This window comes from Rana temporaria, chromosome 12, assembly GCF_905171775.1.
Source record: "Rana temporaria chromosome 12, aRanTem1.1, whole genome shotgun sequence".
NCBI classification, from domain to species: Eukaryota; Metazoa; Chordata; class Amphibia; order Anura; family Ranidae; genus Rana; species Rana temporaria.
In genome coordinates this window covers 22,083,194-22,106,986 of record NC_053500.1, presented here as the reverse complement: position 1 = coordinate 22,106,986, position 23,793 = coordinate 22,083,194, and the positions used below count along the sequence as shown (strand labels likewise).

At 41.3% G+C, this 23,793-nt stretch overlaps 1 protein-coding gene and 1 long non-coding RNA gene across 4 annotated transcripts in view; one reads left to right on the top strand and one right to left on the bottom strand.

The window, feature by feature from the left end:
• LOC120919216 (cadherin-like protein 26) overlaps positions 1 to 23,793 on the top strand; it is a 106,461-nt gene that overhangs the window by 16,395 nt on the left and 66,273 nt on the right. The window contains exons 2-3 of the mRNA XM_040331270.1: positions 4,500 to 4,577; positions 22,577 to 22,684. Of these exons, the coding sequence (XP_040187204.1) occupies positions 4,500 to 4,577; positions 22,577 to 22,684 (186 nt within the window). The remainder of the gene's footprint in view (positions 1 to 4,499; positions 4,578 to 22,576; positions 22,685 to 23,793) is intronic.
• Positions 14,353 to 23,793, bottom strand: part of LOC120919217 — a 200,794-nt gene continuing 191,353 nt past the window's right edge. For 2 of the 3 annotated variants that reach the window (XR_005744534.1, XR_005744535.1), the window contains 2 exons: positions 16,674 to 16,760; positions 14,353 to 14,636 (listed from right to left, as the gene is read on the bottom strand). This is a non-coding gene — a long non-coding RNA (uncharacterized LOC120919217). Of the gene's footprint in view, positions 14,637 to 16,673; positions 16,786 to 23,793 lie in introns of all 3 variants that reach the window. The other variant, XR_005744536.1, reaches the window with a different exon arrangement.

The window sequence follows — 23,793 nt, the reverse complement described above, 5'->3', positions numbered from 1 at the left end:
AACCAGCAGCCGACCGGCTCCCGAGAGCGCTGACCGGAGTGTTCTGGCGGCGGGGGGGAGACAACACAATAGCACAGTAGAGGAGATCACTGTATTACCATTGGATAGTTAGTACAGTGGCTCTGACCCGATTGGTTCAACCCAGTGTCTACATATTAGGAGGTTTCAAACTGATGGTACATGCCTATGCCTTAGTATAACTCAACTCCAACATGCCCCATAAGTCCCCCCCATAAACAAAAGAGCATGCAAAAAATTGCTTTCAGTTACTCAGCTATTGTTAAGCAAAAGCAGAATAATGGTAGTTGTCACTTTGATCTGCCTTTGGTGGCTAATCTAGAAACTGCAATACAAAAAACAAAAAACAAAGTGAATCAAGTTTAGGGTTAAATCTGCATAAAATGCTCAAAATACATGTGTGCTCACTGAATACATGATCTGAACAAAACAAAAAGGAACATGACAAAGGAATTTCCTTAGCTTCACTTCCCACTTACATGTATGCATTCATTTTTTTTATATATCACATTTCTGTTATACTGTTAAAAGACAGTTGCAGCAATGCCATCCATTAGAAGACAATATTTTTTGAATGGCGTGACATTAATACATGTCTGGCAAGTTATCTTCTCTTTCTTTACAGCCGTGTACCCTATTGCTATCACTGATGTGCCAAAACCCAAAAGTCATGCAATCTTATAATAGGTCCTATCTGCAGAGAGAAACCTGTTGCTTACTGATTATCTTGCAGTTAAACTGCAAATACATGTTAATAGTCTTTTATGTCAACTATATTTCACAGATTTTCTTACCTTGTGTAATCATTCATGCTGCTTCGATAAAGGTGTGAATCATGTGATTGCAATTTAGAAACAGGTACAGATCTTTTTATAGCAATGGCAAAGCCATAAACCAACGAAAGTAAACTGGGCTATGAAAAAAAAAAACACATTCTAATGATATTTCCTTGGCCGTTTTGTTCATTATATTAGAGAACAGATTTTTTTTTACAGCTATGCAGTTAGGATAATTGCCACTCATAATTCTTCTTCTAGAATTCTAAGAATCTGTTAATATATGTAGAGGTTAAAAAGAAAAACTGCTAAAAAACAAAAAACAAAAAGGAATAATAAAAAAAGAAAGTGTCACAAAGGCAAGCAATTTAAATACTTACAAATAATGAGCAAATGTAGCTTCCATAGCAAAATATCAGACCAGTGATATAAGTAGCTGGATTCTTGAAAAAGCTTAGCTTGGCTCCATTCTCCCCCAAGTTCCTAAGATGAACCTTAAAATGGATCCTTTCCTTTTGCCCATGAAAGTTCACTTTGCAGCATCATCCTTCCTCATCCCCCCACTGCTCCATTCAGCAGTCAGTAAAAAGGAGAGGAAAGTATCTCTTTGTACACTCCAAACCAGAAAACCTCGATCTTACATATTGGTATGAGGCCCTACGGAGAGCGCTGGGCCAATCGGGAGGCAAAAAAAATTATTTTATGTGGAAAAAGGAAGAACAATACTCTCTCATACCGGAAGTGCTGGGTATTTCAATTTACTCCTGTGAAGGGGGAGTACTGTATCTGAATGGTAGTATATGCCTGTGTTACACCAACACATTGGTTAGCATGCATGCACTGTACATGAAAAATATCTGACCCTAGGTCCATGTTGGGTAACATTTCAGTACAGGCCATTTTTCTTTTTTCTTTTTTAACAATATTCTGCTTTTCCATTACTTGATATAAAATGGGGTAACATTTCACATCAATTTTATCTGAACACAGCTTATTCTATAAAGTACATGTGAAAGGCAATATAAAATGAGTTTCAAGAGAAAGTGCATTGAAAAACTCAACTCTTTCTCCCAAATTAAATGGCGCACTGAGTAGCGAACTCTAAATGAAAGAACTGAAGTATTGTGTGGCATAAGAAACCACTGTAATTTCAAGAAACTACAGCCAATGGCAGGTATTAATTTTCTGGTTTCGCCTAGTAACAGATCTTCAAAACCTAGTTTTATGTTCATGCGCTGAACTTTTACATTAATATCCTGTTTTAAGTTGACTAATTGTTACGAGCGAGAAGGAGCTGAACCTGTGTAAATGTTGCAAAATAATTTCACGAACCTTCAGATTAATGACAGTGGTTGGAAAGAAACCTGACTCAGGTATTGTGAGGCTGCACCTGCTTGCCTGCCTGTTATTTTATAATAATAATGTCAGAATATAGCAGTGATCATTAAGCAAAGTACAGAACCCTCCAGGAGAGCTTTTTTCCCCATCACCCCATCTTCAAAACTGCATATCACACAAGTTTTATACTTTATACATTTCTGGAAAGGAGGTCAAAGATGGTCCATCTTAAAAGGGCCATTAACTGACTTTATGACTGGTATGACTAGTAAGCCTAAATCAAAGCATGACATTGATGATAAAAATTATTTTCTTTTTTCAAAGAAGTGTATTTTGGTAAAGGAGAATGTCATGAGAGAAATGTGTAGGCAACCATAGGCCATAGATTATGCACCATGGGTGGAAGGAAAGAAAATTCCTCGATTCCCCCAGCAACACAGTCAGTGTTGAGAGTATCCCTCCCACAGAACTATTGTGTTTTTCTGATGGGGAGCCTTTCCCACCGGCAGAATACAATAATCACTGCTGGTAGCTGTAGCCACTGAGGCCCTGTACACACGATCAGTCCAAACTGATGAAAACGGACTGAAGGTCCGTTTCAGCGGTCCAAACCGAGCGTGTGTGGGCGCCATCGGTCAGTTATCCTTCGGTCAAAAAAAATCGAACTTATTTTCAAATTTGACCGATGGACACCTAACCGATCAGTCAAAACCAATGGTTAGTACGCAAAAGCATCGGTTTCAAACCCGTGCATGCTCAGAATCAAGTCGACGCATTCTTGGAAGCATTGAACTTAATTTTTCTCTGCACGTCGTTGTGTTTTACGTCACCGCGTTGCACTCGATCGGTTTTGGAACTGATGGTGTGTAGGCACATCAGACCATCAGTCAGCTTCATCGGTTAACCGATGAAACGGACCTTCAGTCCGTTTTCATCACTTTGGACTGATCATGTGTACAGGGCCTGACAGTGATTGGGCAGGAAAAAGATAGGCTGGTTGTACTGAAACCAACCGATGGATCAACTTCACTACAACCAGCCTGCTCAGGCGGATCATAATTCAGTCTATGGCTGGCTTTTGCAACTCTGTAATGAGGAAAGCTAGAGAATGAGAAAACCAAGATATTTTTTTCTGAATCATGGACTGTTAGCAAACCATTTCACTGGTGAATACAATTTATTCTTTACAGTGGAGTTCCACCCATTTAAAAGTCAGCAGCTACAAGTAAGTTAAAAGTAATGCTGCTGACATTTAATAATCCGATACTCACCTGTCCCGCAGTCCAGCGATGCGGGCGCAGGAAGCCCCGCTCCTCTCCCCCTCCTCTCCACAGCGCCGACATTCTAACTGTGGGCACGCTGTGAATGGCCGGGCAATCTTCTGGGACCCGTGACGTGTCACAGAAGATTGCATGGAGACAAGGGCGAGAAGTTAACTTCCTTCTGGCACCACGGAGCCAGAGGAAAAAGTAGGAGCTAAGTGTCCATAAAAACTGGGTACCCGCCCCCCTCCCTAAAAAAATGACATGCCAAATGTGGCATGGCAGGGGGTCATCATCACTTAAAGTGGAAGTTCATTTTTGGGTGGAACTCCGCTTGAACTGGTTTACTGGCTTGTTTTGGTATTATGGGAAAATGAAATGCATGGACCCATACGACTTATCTACAATAAGTCGTATTAATGATCTAGTGGTCCGAAGTGAAAATATTTGTATAAAACTCAGATCTTCTGGCTGCCTCTGGCTTCAGTACTGGGTGGCTGACAGGACAAACATGCAGCAAGTGAAACCAGAACCGATTTGCATACTTACTGAGAATGTTAATGGCTTAAAATTGGATCAGCATAAGGACTTGGTAACTGGTTTTAAAAAGGAAGTCAATGATGACAGCCTACATTACTCTTGTAAGCATCTTTGAAAGCTGGTTATACACTCTGTACTTTATCAACATTAAAACTTTGCTCCAGCTAGAACATTCTTTGGATAGAGTAAGAAAGGGTTACACTGCTAGGATTTGAATGCCTGCATCTCTTATTCTATAGGAGAAATAAAAAATGGAAAACAAGGAAGTAATATGATGTCATCATTGTTTGTCCTGTTAATTTTCAGATTTTTTTTAAACAGCTCGAAGTTTAGCCAATTTAGCAGACATTGTCTTAAATTTGAGCGGTCTTTGGGGGCCTTACTGAGCACCAAATCATTAAAACCTGTTACGATCCCTGCTGACAACTATAAGGCTTAGCATACAGTATATACAGATTATCACAACACAGAAGCCTTTGCGCTGTTGTACTGTACATCAAAGCATTTCTATTTCTTCTGCATACTATAAAAAGGAGTCTGACGTAATGTCTCATTTTCATTTTAGGTGCTGGTTGCACTACTACACCACCACCAGAGCCATGCTTTATCACGTAGTACAAGTGATGCCAAAAACAAAAATAAGGTAAGCAAAATGGAATTTTAAAAACGTAGGTATGCACTGATCATTGTATGGATGGAAGCTATACCTAGACAAATGCATGGTTTATCATTCCTGACCACTTTTAGAAATGCTAGTTCCTTGGCTGTCATGTTAATCTTCTGCCTTGAAGACCTAGGGAGTCACTAACCAGGGATAAGTATTTCAGTCAGGAATTCTTATTTAATGGCTGCTTATTTGTGCAGCACTCATGCTAGAGTTTAAAAAAATAAATAAATAAATAGTTTAGTTCTTCATTCCAAATGAGTAACTGTAAAAAGGCCAAAATAACCTGCCTTACACCTGTTCAATTGTATAATTGAAGACAACAACATTTTAGCACTTTTTCACGCACGCATTATAGTATTAAAAAAATGGCCATTGCTTAGGTTGTTAGTGCCCGTCATCAGTGATGACTGTTATAGTTGGAAATTATAATCTTTCATGAGATTAAAGGGGTATTCGAACCAAATGACTCTTGCTTGTCAACTCGTTAGCAGACTACATTATTAACATTAGTGTTTCAGTCGACCATCTGCCAATTAGCTACTACACAGTAGCCAATTCCATCTTTCCGCCTGATATTTTCCTTTCCTAGTACAACTTTATAATCTGCGGTATTTGAGCAGTTTAAAGATAGATGCCTACAGGGTCAGCAACTAATCTCCTAGGTGATCTTACACTGTCAGGTATTGACAATGCTGATGTGCCATGATTGTATTGGGTGACTGAAAATAGCAGGGGCAACCAATTAGCCCTAAGTAGTATGTACATTCCATGTGAGGGGAAAAAATGCTTCAGGTTTCAAAGACTAACAAGTAACCCATTGTCTCACCTTTCATAAGTCAAATTTGTGTGATAAGCTTAGGAAAAATAAATAAATAAAAAGATTGCTTAGCTATGTATTTCCTTCATTCTTAGTGGCCTTACAGTATTTTGGATTATTGAAAAGAAAGGTTGTAAAATGATTGCAGTTATGCTCTCATAAATTATAACAGCTTTAGGTGTCATGCCCTGTACACACGACTGTTTTTCTCGGCAGGAAAAAAAAACAAAGTTTTTCCCCGACGGGATTCCTCTCAAGCCTGCCTTGCATACACACGTTCAGGCCAAATACCGCCCGTCCAAAGCACGGTGACGTACGCCACATACAATGGGACTATAAGGGGGAAGTTCCATTCAAACGGCGCCACCCTTTGGTGAGAGACTATGCGCTCTTTTCAGTCTTCGTGCTTTTCGGTCCATTACAGCGTGACGAATGTGCCAACTCCTTTCCGAACGCTAGTTTTACCATAACGAGCGCTCCCGTCTCATACTTGATTCTGAGCATGCGCATTTTTTTCCCCTCAGGAAAGCATACACACCATCGTTTCTTCCGACAGGAAAAAGTCCGCTGGGAAAAAATAAAACATGTTCTCTTTTCTTCCCCGCTGTTTTCCTGTTGGGAAAACTGCGATGGAGCATACACATGGCCGGGGTTCCCGGCCAAAAGCTCCCATGGCAGTTTTCCTGCCTGGAAAACCGGTCGTGTGTACGAGCATAATATTACACTTGGTCCCACTACCACAGCAATCTTAAATTTAGATTTAATAGCTCAAGCTGTGATGTCCTATTCAAAGGTGTAGACTCCACCTTATTCATGATTCAAGCATTACTACCGCAAGAACCCTTAAACCGGAACAGGCAGGCAAGTCTGAAACATCTGGATTAGGTAATAAAACGTACCCTTCCCTAGGTTTCCTTCCACAGCGTCTAGGCGAAAGTGATGTTAGGGAAGGGATCATGCTCCGCTGCAGTATGTCACAGTACATGTTGGCATTTATGGTTCCCTCAAAGAACTGTAGCTCCCCAGTGCTGGCAGCACTCATGCAGCCCCAGACCATGACACCCCCACCACCATGCTTGTCTGTAGGCAAGACACACTCAGAATTCTTTGCCATGAGGTGCCATGTTGAACTTCCAGTGACCAGTATGAGAGAGTGAGAGTGCTAACACAAATTTAACACACCTGCTCTCCATTCACACCTGAGACCTTGTAACACCAATGAGACACATGACACCGGGGGGGGGGGGGGGTCGTCGGACAATTTGGAAATTTTCACTTAGGGGTGTACTCACTTTTGTACTAACACTCTGATGGTACATTCACATTATTTAAATTTGAAATTTTTCCATCAGTCTATATGATGGGTAATCTTCTCTTTCCCTTTTCTATGATTACTTATGTCACGGTTTATTTTATTATTAAAGTGGAGTTCCACCACGAAAAAAATCTTTCCACCAAAAATCTAAAAAAAAAAAAAAAAAATGTTTTACTTACCCTAAATAGCTGGTGCTATGCGGAAGTCCAGAATCTGCCTCTTCATCTTTAGCGGTGGATTCTCTTCCTCCTTCTACACTCGGTTTCTTCTTGTGAATGAGGCGCGCTGCATTCTGGGAACTGTGTGTATCCCAGAAAGCAGCCGGCCCATTCACAAAGCGCTGCGCTGCTCGCACATGCGCAGTAGAAAACGGGCAGCGAAGCCGCGCGGCTTCACTGCATGTTTCCCTTACTGTGGATGGCTGCGGCCTGGAGCTGCCAGGATCAAGGATCGGCCTCGGCGGGGGCTGACATCGCTGGCGACTAGGAGAGGTCAGTGTCCTTATTAAAAGTCAGCAGCTACAGTGTTAGCAGCTGCTGACTTTAAAAAAAAAAATTTTTTACCGGACCTCCGCTTTAACTTTGCTTTTGTAATTTGAAAATATATGTATATATTTTTTTCTTTTAGTTGTTTTCTTTAGCCCCTAAAATGCTCTTCTCTTTTTTTATACGTATTCATCTATTTCATTTTTTGTGTGTGTTTTAATCATTACATCACATATACCCTTTGTGTGTGTGGTTGTTTTCTTTCATGACAGGTGATTAAATTTCACCTGTCTGGCTATAAATGAACATGCACACCAGGGGCTAGTTAGTAAGGAGTAAGCATGTTTGTGTGAAACGCGTCTACTGAGCACCCTGGATCGTTTGTTTGTCATGTTTTTAATCTTCATGGATTTTCAATAAACATCTTTATCTTCATTTCCTGCATGTGCCACCCTCTTTCCTTGCTTTTCAATAATACAATTTGTTTGATGATCTGAGTCATTTAAGTGTGACAAATATGCAAAAAAGAAAAAAAAAAACAGAAAGGGGGCAAATACTTGTTCACAGCATTGTACAGTGCTGTGAAAGTATTGTCACACTTAAATGATTCAGATCATCAAACTAATTTTATTACAAAGTAAATACAAAATATTAATTTTAAATGATGATTTAATTTATTAAAAGGGGAAAAAGCTGTCCAAACCTGCCAGGCCCTACATGAAAAAGTAATTGCTGCATAAACCAAGTGCATTTGAGCTTGAGGTCTTTAACTGATGGCCAGACATTCTCCATGATTTTCTTGTAAAGCTCAGAATTCATGGTTCCATCAATTATGGCAAATCGTCTAGGTCCTGAAGCTGCCAAGCAGTCACAGACCATCACACTACCACCAAGTATGATTGTTGGTATGATGTTCTTTTTATGAAATGCTGTGTTCATTTTTGACATAAAATGTAACATGATACACACCTTCCAAAAAGTTTAACTTTTGTCTCATCAATCCACAGAATATTTGCCCAAAAGTCTTGGGAATAATCAAGATATTTTTTGGCAAATGTGATTTGTATTTTTTGGTCAGCAGTGGCCTTGGTCTTGGAACTCTCACATGGTTGCTATTTTTGCCCAGTCTCTTTCATATTGTTAAATCATGATCACCAACCTTAACTGAGGCAAGTGAGGCCTGCAGTTTTTTAGATGTTGTTCTGGGTTCTTTTATGACCTCCTGGATGGGTCGTCGTCATGCTCTTGCAGTAATTTTAGTTAGCCGGCCACTCCTGGGAAGGTTGATCACTGTTCCAAGTTTTCTCCATTTCTGAATAATGTCTCTCACCGTGGTTTTGCTGGAGTCCCAAGGCCTTAGAAATGGCTTGGTAACCCTTTCCATACCGATACATGTCAATTACTTTGTTTCTCATCTGTTCTTGAATTTCTGTAGAACGCGTGATGTGTTGCTTTTTTAGATCTTTTAGTGTGCTCCCCTTTGTCAGACATCTTTGATAAGTAATTTCTTGATTCAACAGGTCTGGCAGTAATCAGGCCTGGGCATGGCAAGCAAAGTTTAACTCTGCATTTAAAAAAATGGGTTTGATCACAGTTTATTCACGTTGTAACATGCCGGGGGGGGGGGGGGGGTCTTAATGCAAGTACTGTTTCACATAGGGCCAGGCACATAATAAATTTCATAATTTAAAAACTGGATTTTGTATTTACTTTGATTATCTTTGTGTAAAAAAAAATCAGGAAGGGGCAAATACTTTTTCACATCACTGTAAATGCAACAAATGACACAATTTTCTGGTAAAATATAAAAGATAATACTGCACAGAATAAAATGGTGTTTGTCTGAAGCCGCATACACACGATCAGTCCATCCGATGAGAACGGTCTGATGGACCATTTTTATCGGTTAACCGATGAAGCTGACTGATGGTCCGTCGCGCCTACACACCATCGGTTAAAAAACCGATCGTGTCAGAACGCGGTGACGTAAAACACAATGACGTGCTGAAAAAACCCAAGTTCAATGCTTCCAAGCATGCGTCGACTTGATTCTGAGAATGCGTGGATTTTTAACCAATGGTTGTGCCTACTAACGATCGGTTTTGACCTATCGGTTAGGTATCCATCGGTTAAATTTAAAGCAAGTTGGCTTTTTTAACCGATGGTTAAATAACCTATGGGGCCCACACATGATCGGTTTTGACCGATGAAAACGGTCCATCAGACCGTTGTCCTCTGTTTAACCTATCGTGTGTACGAGGCCTCAAGCACTGGAAAAACGTTATTATAAAATATGTTGCAAAAGAGATGCTTTATCGTTACGCAGGAGCTCTTGTGCTAACATTATTGCTCATGTGCTTTTTAGCATGCGACCCGATATAAAACATGTGTGGGGCAAATTGTGCCTGGAATGAAATGCGCAAACAAAACATAAGTTTGGCTACGTTGGCGAATTTGTTCCAATGTGAAGGATGGCAAAGTAGCTACTAGTAGCAGTATTTGTCCCAGAAGAGCTTACAATCTAAATCTTACTACCACAGTCATGAGTATGCCTCTCTACATTTAGTTTAGTCAGAACATAGTAACCTACCAAATGTGTTTCTGTATTGTAAGAGTAAACTGAAGCAAACTTACAGAAACATTCAGGCAAACATAACTCAACAGAGGGTCCATGAAGGGAATAAAAAACATTTTCCCCTATTTTCAGTCTCCATTTCTCAAATGTTTCCATTGTTCTGTGGTTTTTATTCTATCTGCGAATTAACAGAAAGCGGTGTTCAATGTAAGCTGAGTAACAGAACATATGCTGATCAGAAGGGATGAACCCGTAGCAGCGTCAAGGAGATATATTCAGAGAGAGCTCCAATTCAATTAACAGTTAAAAGAAGACGACTGCTTCTGATGACTATTTACTGAACTTCTGAGTGCTCCCAGGAGCTCACGTCAATTCCATTCCACCAAAATAATATCATAATTAATCTTTATTAGCCAGCATAACATCACATGCTGCTTTTGTGAACTGTAATACCTCAGCCCCCTAGTGCTAATCTATATTCAATAATTATCAGAAGCACAGAGCCTCATGATGGCCACTGAATCAATTCTAATCAGGAGGCTCTTCCTCTGTCTGATGAGTTAGATGCATTCCACCTCTACCCAGCCACTCACCAGATTAAATCTTAGACACACTGAGAGCTCAGAGAATGACGAGACCTTTTTTCCTTCAAGCTTCTCAATCACTCTGCCAATAGCAGGAGCAGGTAACCATTAATAAGTGATTTAGGAGCATGTGTGTGCACATTAAAGAGAAAGCCAGGCAGAATACAAAAAAAAACAATGAACAACAGGGAAATAACTCGCAGCATGTGGAAACCTTGCAAAAGGATCTGAACATATTAATGGGGTGGGCAACCACATGGCAAATGTAGAAAAATGTAAAGTAATGTATTTGGGTGGCAAAAAATACGAATGCAATCTATACACTGGGGGGAGAACCTCTGGGGAATCTAGAATAGAAAAAAGGACCTGGGGGTCCTAGTAGATGATCAGCAATGGCATTCAATCATGCCAAGCTGCTGCTAACAAAGCAAACAGAATATTGTCATGCATTAAAAAGGTGATCAACTCCAGAGATAAAACGATAATCCTACCACTCTACAAGACTCTGGTCCGGCCGCACCTAGAGTATTCTGTCCAGTTCTGGGCACCAGTCCTCAGGAAGGATGTACTGAAAATGGAGCGTGTATAATGAAGGGCAACAAAGCTAATAAAGGGTCTGGAGGACATTAGTTACGAAGAAAGGTTGCGAGCACTGAACTTATTCTCTCTGGAGAAGAGACGCTTGAGAGGGGATATGATTGCAATTTACAAATACCGTACTGGTGAACCCACAATAGAGATAAAACGTTTTCGCGGATGGGAGTTTAACAAGACACGTGGCCACTCATTAAAGTTAGGCGAAAAGAGGTTTAACCTTAAACTATGTAGAGGATTCTTTACTGTAAGAGCGGCAAGGATGTGGAATTCGCTTCCACAGGCGGTGGTCTCAGCAGGGGGCATCAATAAACTATTAGATAAGCACCTGAACGACCACAACATACAGGGATATACAAGGTAATACTGACATACAATCACACACATAGGTTGGACTTAATAGACTTGTGTCTTTTTTCAACCTCAACTACTAGGCAACTATGTAACTAATGATATATTCCTTCTTCTTTAGACTGCATAAACCACAAGCTCATTTCACATGATCAAATCACATGATGACCATCACTATTCACTTGATCTCTGCTAAAAGGGAAAAATCAGCCATTGAGTTCCACCGATAGAAAAAAAATAGAGAATAAATACATAGAAAGTATCCTACAGAATCCTATGTAACTGTAGACAAGAGCCTGCTATTTTTACCTGCAGTCAGGAGACATTGTGCAGCTTTACTGTTGTGGAGCTGTTTTCCTCTAGTGTTTAGCCTGGATTCTGTGCTGTCCTTTCCTGAATGTAGAGTAACTGAGCTCTAAATCCAAAGAAAAGCAACATGTAGTTCAGGAAACTGGGATTTCACTTCTAGCTGGACTGTCTTGAACTCCAACTACCAGACCGCTGGGGGAGAAGGACAGACTGCTGGGAGAGCTTAAAAAAAAAGGCTGTGCTAGGCCCAGATCGCTCTCTTGGCACCCCGGCCTAGATCTGCAAGTAAGGACTGTGTCTGAGTGTGCTGTGGCTGCATTGCAGCCTGTGCAAAGAAGAGTCATTGTGTGTATGTTCAAGGGACATCCAGTGCCAGCATCATCTGGTTGATCGGTGGCAGCCTGGAGGCCACTCCTGCTCCACACACACCATATCCAGCTGGGCCGCAGCATGGCGCAATGCAAGGTCAGACGCCACTCCCTGAGGGAGTCGTTGTAAAGATCCACATCTTTTTCTTTTTGCAACACCACCAGTCTCAGGGATTGGTGAGTGGGCACTTGCCCATCTTCTTCTGATAGACACTGCAAGCAGGCAGAGTTGTCTCTATTTGCTAAAGAAAAATCCACTTTGCACTTCAAGTCCGGGGGTTCACCCAAAAATCTTTTTTTTTAACATTACATTCAGGCGAGTTATGATAATGACATTAGGCCGTTTTTTTTTTTAAATCCTTGCCGTACATACCGTTTTATATATATATATGTTCACCGCGGCTTCCGGGTATAATCTGCGGGACTGGGCGTTCCTAATTGATTGACATGCTTCCGACCGGCGCATACAGCGCATCACGAGTTGCCGAAAGAAGCCGAACGTCGGTGCGCAGGCGCTGTATAGAGCCGACTCGCAGTCCGGCTTCTTTCGGCAGCTCGTGACGCGCTGTATGCGCCGGTCGTAACCATGTCAATCAATTAGGAACGCCCAGTCCCGCAGATTATACCCGGAAGCCGCGGTGAACATACACATATATATATATATATATATATAACGGTATATAAAAAGAGATTTAAAATCTATAAAAACAGAAGTTGTCAGCATAGAAAAAATCACAAACAGCGCTAATAGTGGTATGTTCTAGCGTAAATCCCAAAAAGGAACCACTTATACACTCGGTGCAGAATAAAAGAGTGTGTCAGTAAAATAAAGAAAAGTCCATTGATACAGTGTCCGATATAAGGAAGAAATCAGATAGCAAACACCTTCCACCCGAATTCCTTAAAGGGCACCACGTGGGACAAAGTAAGCCCCCTCTGGGGTGCGAACTCACCGCAACACAATGAATACAAGGCGATGTATAATATCTCCAGACTGACAAAACTCTTCAGGTAGGGTAATCAGAAACATCTGCTAATAGTCTCCCAAACAGACCAAAAAAACACAGAGAAATGCCATAGCGTAATTCCGTTTTTAATGGTAATGTAAAACAAGAGCCCCACAGCACAGATTCCCCTCAATCAATGCACGTACATGTAAATAAAATCAATAGCGCAACATAGTCACCATCTCCAAGGACTGGAGTAGCATCATACTGGCCTGGTGTAATCTCGTGGGAGACAGACTGTCCTGGTTCCAGCAGAGGCTCTGGTGGAGCGCATAGGTCACTTCCTGAGCGTCGTGAAGTCACGCCCTCTGTCGAAGTCCTATGACGAAACGCGTCAGGGCGTGGCTTATCACGACGCTCAGGAAGTGACCTATGCGCTCCACCAGAGCCTCTGCTGGAACCAGGACAGTTTGTCTCCCACGAGATTACACCAGGCCAGTATGATGCTACTCCAGTCCTTGGAGATGGTGACTATGTTGCGCTATTGATTTTATTTACATGTACGTGCATTGATTGAGGGGAATCTGTGCTGTGGGGCTCTTGTTTTACATTACCATTAAAAACGGAATTACGCTATGGCATTTCTCTGTGTTTTTTTGGTCTGTTTGGGAGACTATTAGCAGATGTTTCTGATTACCCTACCTGAAGAGTTTTGTCAGTCTGGAGATATTATACATCGCCTTGTATTCATTGTGTTGCGGTGAGTTCGCACCCCAGAGGGGGCTTACTTTGTCCCACGTGGTGCCCTTTAAGGAATTCGGGTGGAAGGTGTTTGCGATCTGATTTCTTCCTTATATCGGACACTGTATCAATGGACTTTTCTTTATTTTACTGACACACTCTTTTATTCTGCACCGAGTGTATAAGTGGTTCCTTTTTGGGATTTACGCTAGAACATACCACTATTAGCGCTGTTTGTGATTTTTTCTATGCTGACAACTTCTGTTTTTATAGATTTTAAATCTCTTTTTATATGTTTGTATTTTATTAAACGGCTGCTTTTTTTAATTTAATTTACTGTAATACACAGATGATCGATCTATTGACAATCCTCTGTTATTGATTATTGTACAGTTTCTGTCCATTTTGGCGCCGGGAGGTGTATTATAGGCCTACAGTACACCTTCTGTTCCATATATAACGGTATGTACGACAAGGATTTAAAAAAAAACTGCGTAATGTCATTATCATAACTCGCCTGAATGTAATGTTAAAAAAAAAAATTGGGGTGAACCCCCGCTTTAAAACTAATTTGGTATGTTTCTACAAATGGTCTGGGCATGTCCACTTTTTCTTCCCCTATTTGGGAAACAATGATCAAGATTTTTAAAAAGTATGTAAAAGAGTAAATTTTGTCATTCATTTAATAAGACATTGCATAGTGGGTTTAGTGGTTTTATACCACACAGACTGCCTCTGATAAGATAACAGAACCTTTGTGGCGATCAAATTTGACATCTTTCACAATAGGACACTGACAGAAGTTCTAACTCCACCATTTTATCCAAATGAAGGGGCCAGACAGAATTGTTAGTTGAACAGTGACTAGGTCCAATCAAATGCGGTCTCTAAAAGGGTATTCTGGCCTCGCTGTTAAAATAGAACAGCCTGGCACTGAGGTCTGTCCTGCCTGTAAAAAAAAAAAAAAACTAAAAATACTAACAGAACAAAAAAAAACTAAAAAATTAACACACATCTCAGTGTTTTAGCAACTGTTCAAAATTTCCAAAAATATCTGTCAGCTGGTGTTCTTTTCTAGATTTGGATAAGGTATATATCAACCTAGAGATCCTTAGATTTTCTGCACCTCCCCTAACTTCTAGTGTGCGCACATATCCACCACTTTGCTTAAAGGGTTACTAAACCCACAACAGTAAAATCAGTCTGTATATGCAGTAAAGCATGCTTGTTATACTAACGGTGGAACTTAAGGGGTTAAACCTTTGCATTGTGTATACAGGCTATTTGATCCTGTTTTTCTGATCCCCTACTTGATCCACTATCTAAAAAAAAAAAAAAGATATTCACAGAGCCAGTGGACGGGCTTGCACATGCTCAGTTTGGTGTGTATTGCTATATTTTTTTTTTCTTGGCAGAGTGCATGAGATCAGCACTGGGCCAATCAGCACTGTCCAGACAGAGGATCAGTGCAGTATGAAAACTCCTCCTACAAGGTTTACTACAAAAAAGTAAGGAGAAAAAGCGCCACTGAATAAACTGAGTTTTTAATATAACAATTATAATAATCCAGCACTTACATCACAAATAGCTATGCTGCAGATGGGGAGCTGGCAAAAGTCTGGCGAACAGTGGACCAAATGTCGTCCAGATGCAGTGTAGCTGTTGCGACCCGAGGAGAACCGGAGGGAGCCGGCTATGTCCATGGTTGGTGTTACAATATCAGCATGGAGACATCCGGTATCACGTGACGTCAGCTTGGACGGAGGGCGAGAGGGACCACAACGCGTTTCAGAGCATGCGCAAAGGATCCGACCTGCGCGCTCCTTTATCAAGTGTCTTACATATATTGAGCTGACTTCGCTCCTGGACAGCTGCCTTGATTTTCTGATCACCATTGGAACTGATCATCCACAGCTCTCTACATACCCTTACTGAATTTTTGCTTGGATTGATCCTATTACCATCTTTAACATGGACTCATGAACTTTCTGACTACACGTCGCCGTTGTGGTTTGTGTTTCTATTTTAATTTTAATTTTAATTTGATTATTATCTTTTAACCCTTATATTGACCGTTCCTGTTGAAAAACCTGAGCGCTGTACCCCCATTGCTATTTACAAGGTTTACTATGAAAAGATAGAAATCACAAGGTTGCTTTATACTACTGATGAGAAAATTATTTATCAGTTTATATTTACTTAAATAATTACATTTCCATGTTCTGTGTACTGTGGGAGACCAGATATAGTGAATGCAGGTTCTGGGTTTAGTAACACTTTAAAGGAAATCTATAGTCATAGCACACATTTTCATTTTAAAACATGTAATAATATAAACCATGGTGTAACGTTGTAATAATTAAAAATCTTTTCAGGTTGTGTACTTTGCCTATCTGCTGGCCATCTCATTCCACAACTTTCTGCATGCTTTGCACTTTCTCCTATGCAGTTTAGGCCCCATACACACGAGAGGATTTATCCGCAGATACGGTCCAGCGGACCGTATCCGCGGATAAATCCTCTCGAGGATTTCAGAGGATTTCTATGCGATGGCGTGTACACACCATCGCATTGAAATCCGCGCTGAAATCCTCTGCCGATGATGTGTCGCGCCGTCGCCGCTATTATGACGCGGCGACGGGCGCGACGCTGTCATATAAGGAATTCCACGCATGCGTCAAATCATTACGACGCGTGCGGGGAATCCCTTTAGACGGATGGATCCGGTAAGTCTGTACAGACGAGCGGATCCATCCGTTGGAATGGATTCCAGCAGATGGATTTGTTGTGCATGTCAGCAAATATCCATCTGCTGGAAATCCATCCCAGGGGAGATTTATCTGCGGATAAATATCCGTTGGCGTGTACACACCATAGGATCTATCCGCAGAAACCCATTTGATGGGATTTATCTGCGGATAGATTCTATGGTGTGTATGGGGCCTCACTTTCAATTACTTTCCAAGGACTACATATTCAATGGTACCTTGCAGTCTGCATGCAGGGATTCCTGTACAGACTCTCCATCTTGAAACTCCTCCTTTCAAATCCTCTGCAGTTTAGAAGGCAGGCTCTAGGAATTCTGTGACACAGCAGTGCTTATCAACAGGGAACAGTGAATAGGTTTCAGAATTCAAGTAAATGTGTGGGAAACATCACAAATAATGATACAAACTTCAAGGTTTTTCAAAGTAATAGGAGCAGAATAGAAATTGAAATACAATGTTGAAATATACAATATAACATTTTGATCATGTATATGCTTTCAATTAGAAAATAGATTTTTTGGAAAAGAGAGGTGGATGACATTATGGAAGCGGAATGTTGGATCCATTTTGTTAAAAATAAACATGTTAAATTCAAAGAAATCTGGGCTGGTTAGATGTACTATTCATACGAAATACCAGACAATTAATACCCTGTCCAGTACAGGTTAATGTTCTTATGCTGGCTCATAACTTTTTGCTTTATTGAGTGTAGTCTGTGTAATTGTATTTCATATTATCCTTGGTATTTGTCACAAGACATGCACATTCCTTTAATGTCACTGAATAATGTGTAGTTATTTTTCTCTTTTATTTTTATCCTTTTTAATGAATGGCATTTCTATCTGCAGCTTCTTGACATTGTACTGTATAATAGTCTTGATATGAATCGGATTGCCTATTTTTTTACCCTGTGCAAGGTGCGCCTTATAATCAGGTTGCACTTTGTACTGTATTACCGGTAGTTCACTGAAAATCCACGCTGGTGACGTGTTATAGCAGCACATTGTTGGATTGTTTCCTTTGTGATACCTGTTTGTATCAGCATGTAAAAACCTAATGCAAATTGATTATAAAAAAAAAAAAAAAAAAAAGTATTTCATGTTCAACTCGGAAAAAAAAAAAAGAAAAGAAAAAGGAAAATCATCCAGGAAGGATATTAACCTGCTTTACTTGATAAAGGGGCCATTTTGGACCTATGTCCTAGTGAAACAAAAAATAACCTTTGCCAACATCAAAGTAACATCATGATTAAAAGGTTTTGAATAAAGAAAACACTGTGTAAATAACTGTAATTAAAGTAATTGGCATGAGTCCTCACAAACCAATTCCCAGAAACACAAAATTATAACAAGAAATTACTGTGCTTTAAAAAGGAGCTTGCCCTTAGGTACTGCTGCTACAACTAAAAACCAAAAGAAACAACATCAGAATATAAAAAGTTATGGGGCATCCTAGTCTTTTTCTCTTTTTTTCTGTAATGCATTTTGCTTAAAATTGTTTCCCTTCAGCTGTTGATTGAACACATATAGTAGTTTCTCAACAGCTGATGAACCGTAAGTTGCTTTGTAAAAAAAATAATACTGTGCCAGCTTGGTCCTACATGTTCCATATGTTGAGTTTAATATTTGGCAAGATTTATGTTTTTGTCATCATCCCTATTTAAAATCTCATGATGTATACTTTATAATAAAGTTATGAAATCCAAGTAGGAGCCCAATTAACACCCCAGGGAAACGTATGTAGTATATTCTGGCCACAGAAAGGCCTTATTTGGTTTGTTCCCTTAACACAGGGGTCTCCAAACTGCGGCCCGAGGGCCAGATTTAATCCGGCTCTTGAGGCACAATTCCTTCCACTGATATGAGGCACTATTCCTCCCACTGACACCAACAATGGGGCACTATATCTTCCACGGATACCAATGATGGGATACTATTCCTCCTACTATTAGGGGGAATACTCCTCCTCCATTTGACCACCAACCCTGAGGCCATATTTATTATCTCCGATGCTAGGCTTGTGACATTTTCTGCCACTTTTGGTCACAATCCGGCCCTCCTAAAGTCTGAAGGAAGATAAAGTGGCCCTTTGTATGAAAAGTTTGGAGACCCCTGCCTTAACAGATGAATGAGTTCACGGTTTGTACTTTGCAATTAAGTATACCATTTTTCTGCTAAAGCACAGCAAACATAATTGCTATACAAGCCATTTTGGAAATTGCGGTTAAAAATACCCACTTTTAAGTTTGCTTCCATCCATGTTTCATCTTTTTACTATGTAGCCAGGTACTAGGCTATAACAATACAACAATATGGATAAGGAGACATTGCCTTTTATTCTTCTCTCCCTCTGAGATACTGATGTTATGATGCATCATTTTCCTCCACCCAGCAAAGGGAGTGCTAAAGCCATGAAAGTCCACAAACTTTTTTGCAGAGGGCGGGGGAATCCTGATCGTAAAATTTTGGGGAGATGGCAGCCATATGATGATGCCAATTGACCCCTTACACTACAGGGATCAATAGACCTTGTGCAGTAGGAGGAGTAGGAGATAAAAAAGAGAGAGAGAGAGAGAGCACACCTCTATCTGAATATTCGCCTGCCAGCGGGAGAAGATACCAGAGGAGATTTGCGCCTGCAAATGAGGACACCCAGGCCCATTTCACGGCACCTGCACTGCTGTCGTTGGGAGAGGGGAGCATTCACTCATCCCTGCCTCCCCTCGATCACTGGAGGCCCCCTCTTCTACAGTGAGAGGTCACCACAGAATCCCAGGGACTGGTGAGAGTGCTATTCGCCAATTACTGATACTGCTAGCAGGGACTTAGGCAACAGAGCGACTGCACCAATACCAACCCTATACCACACGTGTCAAACACAAGGCCGGTGGGCAAATCCGGCCCTCCGGGCCATTTCAAGTGGCCCTTGCACCGCTCCTGCTGCAGGTCATGCTTCTCTCTTTGCAGCCACAGCACCCCCTTGTTTCCGTCTTCCCTGGCCTAAGCATTCAGCAGACCCTGGCAGCTGACTCCAGCCCTCCTCCACACCCTGAACTTTGTTTCCCAGCTTTGCTCCCAGCAGCACAAGGTAAGGGGGGAGGGGGGGGGGTGCACTGGGATGTAAGGGTCGGGACTTTTGACTTCTGATGGTGAGGGGGAAGGCTCTTAAAATTTGATGTAAGGGGAGGCATGGTGCTCTGGACACCTAGTCTTACAGATATAAACATCCCTTTGAGGGCAACCATAATGCTGATGTGGCCCGTGAAGAAATTGAGTTTGATACCCCCTGCTATACCGCATTGCTGAAACTTTACCGAATCTGAACCATATCTACCTTACACCTGTGCCAAGACAATGCCACACCTATATTGTACCTATACTACATGCAGGTTAACTGGGAATGTTAAGTGCACCAATGCTCTTATAAAAGGCCCCAACAATAGCAGGCAAAATAACATCTCAATAGGACTGCCCCATACCTAATTATTTTGCCATTCCCATTTGTTGCCCTGCCCCTCCCCCTCTTTTGGACAGTGCATACCCAGTCATCTAGGACTAGTAGCGCCACCATAAATGCACTTTGGCAGTATAATTCCAGCACCAAGTAAACTTCACTACTCTTCACTGCTGCACTTGATTTGGCCTTGCTACTGTTTATGCTGATCTAGACGCTAAATGTCATCTTATGCCTAGTCTTTATGGTTAATAATTTTGTATGCTAAATTGCATTGTTACCATTGTATTGTAACTGTTTTATGCTTAATTAATTACCGACCATATTGGGTCACAATATATCAAGTTTGCTTTTTTTAACTGGTTTGGTGCCTGTTTCCTTTGATATGGTGCTTGTTTCCTTTGGGTACTAAGTTTTACCCTCAGTAGTTTCCTATGATATTGTATGTTTGTACACTGGTTGGTTAGAGTGGCTGAGGTTTTTGAAAAACGGGGCGAGGCAAAAAACAGAGGATCCATCCTAATCAGCAGCTCCTATGGGGGTAGTGCTACAACTAGTTTTGAGACTGGGGATCTTCAAGAACCCCTGTGAAGGTCCACTGCTAGTTTTGTTCCCAAATGATATTGGAAAAATATTTGAACCCATGAAAGGGTTTTCACTGTCTGCTTTGTTGCTGTAGGGAAGATGCCACACCAAGAGGAAGAAACATGATGTTCCCAGGACAGGAATTAGGGAGAACGCCCATCAGTGTCAAACGGCATAAAAACTAGATAGGTGTTCCAAAACGTTCTACTCCACAAAAAGTAAAATACAAGTTGATATAGAATGAGCAAAAGATAAAAGCCATTTCTGTGTGTGCAGTATGCTTTAATGTCGTTTCAGATGGGCGCCCACCCAGAATAGTAATAAATAGGACCAGACAGGTCTGTTACACATGCCATTGCATTTATATCTCGGGGTACAGAGTTAGACAGGTAGCATTACCTGTCAAACTTGGCTATTGAATTCAATACAGTTGCACCACAACTGGGAGTCAAATGCTCAACGCGTTGCAGTGCAGTCTAGCAATGTAAAATTGCCACTTGGCAATTGAAAAACAAAAAAAAAAACACAAGCTTTCAGGAGACAGCAGTAGCATGTATTTTCAGAGGGCAGTAAGCAGTACCGAAAGTCTGAAAGAAGCCTTAGGGTGTATCATTTAGAAGAAAACTATTTTTCCATAAGCAACTGAGATAGTTTGTAGTCAAAATTTCCCAGACTCTTTACATGTTGTACCTGAAATGACTTGCTTTTTTTAGTTGAGATCTCCAGTTAGGATAAAATTGCAAATAACCTTAATTTAAATCACTTCTGCTTGCTAAGAACTTTTTTCTTAAGCATTTAGTTCATAGGGTGCAGTTCAATATTGGATGGGACAGAATTATATTCTTTGGTTGCTTGTAGTTTAGGTATAGAAGAAAAGGGTACAGCAACCTGAATTAAAACTGCATGGTGCAAGCTAGTCCAGTAAACTGAGTGTGTCTAAGAATCCCCCTTTAAAAAAAATCCTATACCCAGGCCATGTGAACACCAGTCATTAACAAATGGTAATGATTGGAGGTGCCTACCCTGAAGAGAATATTGTACTGTTCAAGATCTTTTTCCTAGGGCTCAGCATAGGGATGTTACAGTGTTATGGGCACTACCATCTTAATTCCTTTGGGGTAACCAGGGGTGATGAATGAGAACCCAATGGCAATGAATGGGAATAAGTACACTGCCGATAGTACAACATCTATATCTCAGGACTTTGTAGATGGCTGTAGGAAAACCATGGGTGCCAAAATCTTGTATTCCTCCATGAGAACCAGGGGTTGATTACAGATGCCAGTTTCTGCTTGTTCTCTTCAGAGCTCATGCCTGCTCATTTACAAAGTGGCTCCCGGAGTAACGGGATCTCTGTGCAGCACTCAGGAGTGCACTTGAAGGCTGGCACTGTGTAACCTAGACAGTCAGATCAGACCAGCATGCTTTCATAATAGCCTTTGGTTACACTGCCCTACTTGTCAGGGGGGGCAGACACAACAACTTGATTACAGGTCAGACAGAGTAACTTAGGGATAAGCGATTTTGGCGGAGAAATGGCAGGCAGAATTACAGTTCAGTGCCTGCACAGTCTACAATCAGTATCCACATATTTGGAGCTACATTTATGTTCGTAAAGCACAAGCACTTTGATTTCCGTACCCTAGCCTCAGCTTTGCTTTATAGTGGAAGTTTAGCCAAAATCGAAATCTAAACCTACTCCCATTCTAAGCCTATTCCATCTAACCCTGTAAAGAAAAGATATGTATACTATACTTACCAACTCTAGAGGAGGAACAGGCAACAATGAACACCCCATAGTAAGTCTATGGGTAATGTAATCTCCCATGCTTTTGGAGTTGTTGTCAGCGATCTCGCTTTAAATAGAACAGATCATGAAACTGGACCAGAGTGACTTCAGAATAAGCAAGTGTACAGATCTTTTTTAGAGGGTTGGATAGATTGGGTGGGGGGGGGGGGGGGGCTGGTAGTTGATTTTGGTTGAGCTTCGACTTTAGGCTAAAACTTTTTCAGTTTTATTATTGAACAAAATACAAGCTGCTCCATGTATATCTTCATAACACTACTATTTATCATTCTTCAGGAACTCAATAAAAAAACAGCATTACATCGCCAAAAGAGGGACTGGATTATTGATACCTTCACACTCCGAGAAGAGCTTCCTGGACCCTATCCAATGCTAGTTGGCACGGTAAGCCTTAGTGTACTTTGGAATGTTTATTAAACCAAGTTGTTATTACACAAGCAGCTACCACTGTACTTAAGCCCGGTGCACACCAAGGGCCAGATTCAGGTAGAGCGGTGTATGTTTAAGCGGGCGTATCGCAGCTCATATGCGCTACGCCAACGTAAAATAGAGAGGCAAGGCCAGTATTCACAAAGCACTTGCTCCCTAAGTTACGGCGGTGTAGCGTAAATGGGCCGGCGTAAGCCCGCCTAATTCAAAGTAGGCAGGTAGTGGGCGTGTTGTATTATAATGAATCGTGACCCCATGTAAATGAAGCGCCGAACGAACGGAGCATGCGCACGCATGCTCAGAATCAGGCTGAATTTACGCCCTAAGATACGACGGCTCAATGGCAACGACGTGAACGTAACCTACGCCCAGCCCCATTCACGTACGACTTACGTAAACGACGTAAAATCCGACGGCAGTTCCGACGTCCATACCCTAACAGACTTAGACCAGCTATTTGGTGGTTTATCTTTACGCCGGACGTACGCCTTACGTAAACGGCGTATACTCATGCGACGGGCGCAAGTACGTTCGTGAATCGGCGTATCTTGGTCATTTGCATATTCGCCCCTAGCGGCCAGCGTAAATATGCACCCAAGATACGACGGCGTAGGAGACTTACGTCATTAGATACGCCGGCGTGAGTCTTTCTGAATCCGACTACAAGTCTTTTTTCATTCAACCCAGTGGGCTGAATGAAAACAAACCAGAGATCACCATACTAAGGCAGGCCACAGATGGTGCAATTTTTGTTCTTTCCTGTAGAACAGACAGCTGTACGCATGGGTAAAAATTAATCCGCTTCCTGCTGAACCGACCATTTTTCTGCAAATTTTCAGCTCATGTATGTACTCATGTATGTATTCATGTTTCAGCAATTACTTAATGGGACAATGACTAGGTAAAATGTGGATTATCCCAACAACCGTGTTTACACAGTTAATAAAAAAAAGGGGGGGGGGGGTAAAAATTGTACAAATAGTAAACGTAGTAACAACATAGCCAGGGTTTGGTAATCAAACGGGTAGTCAGTGTAAGCCAGTAAATCAAGAAGCCAGAGGTCA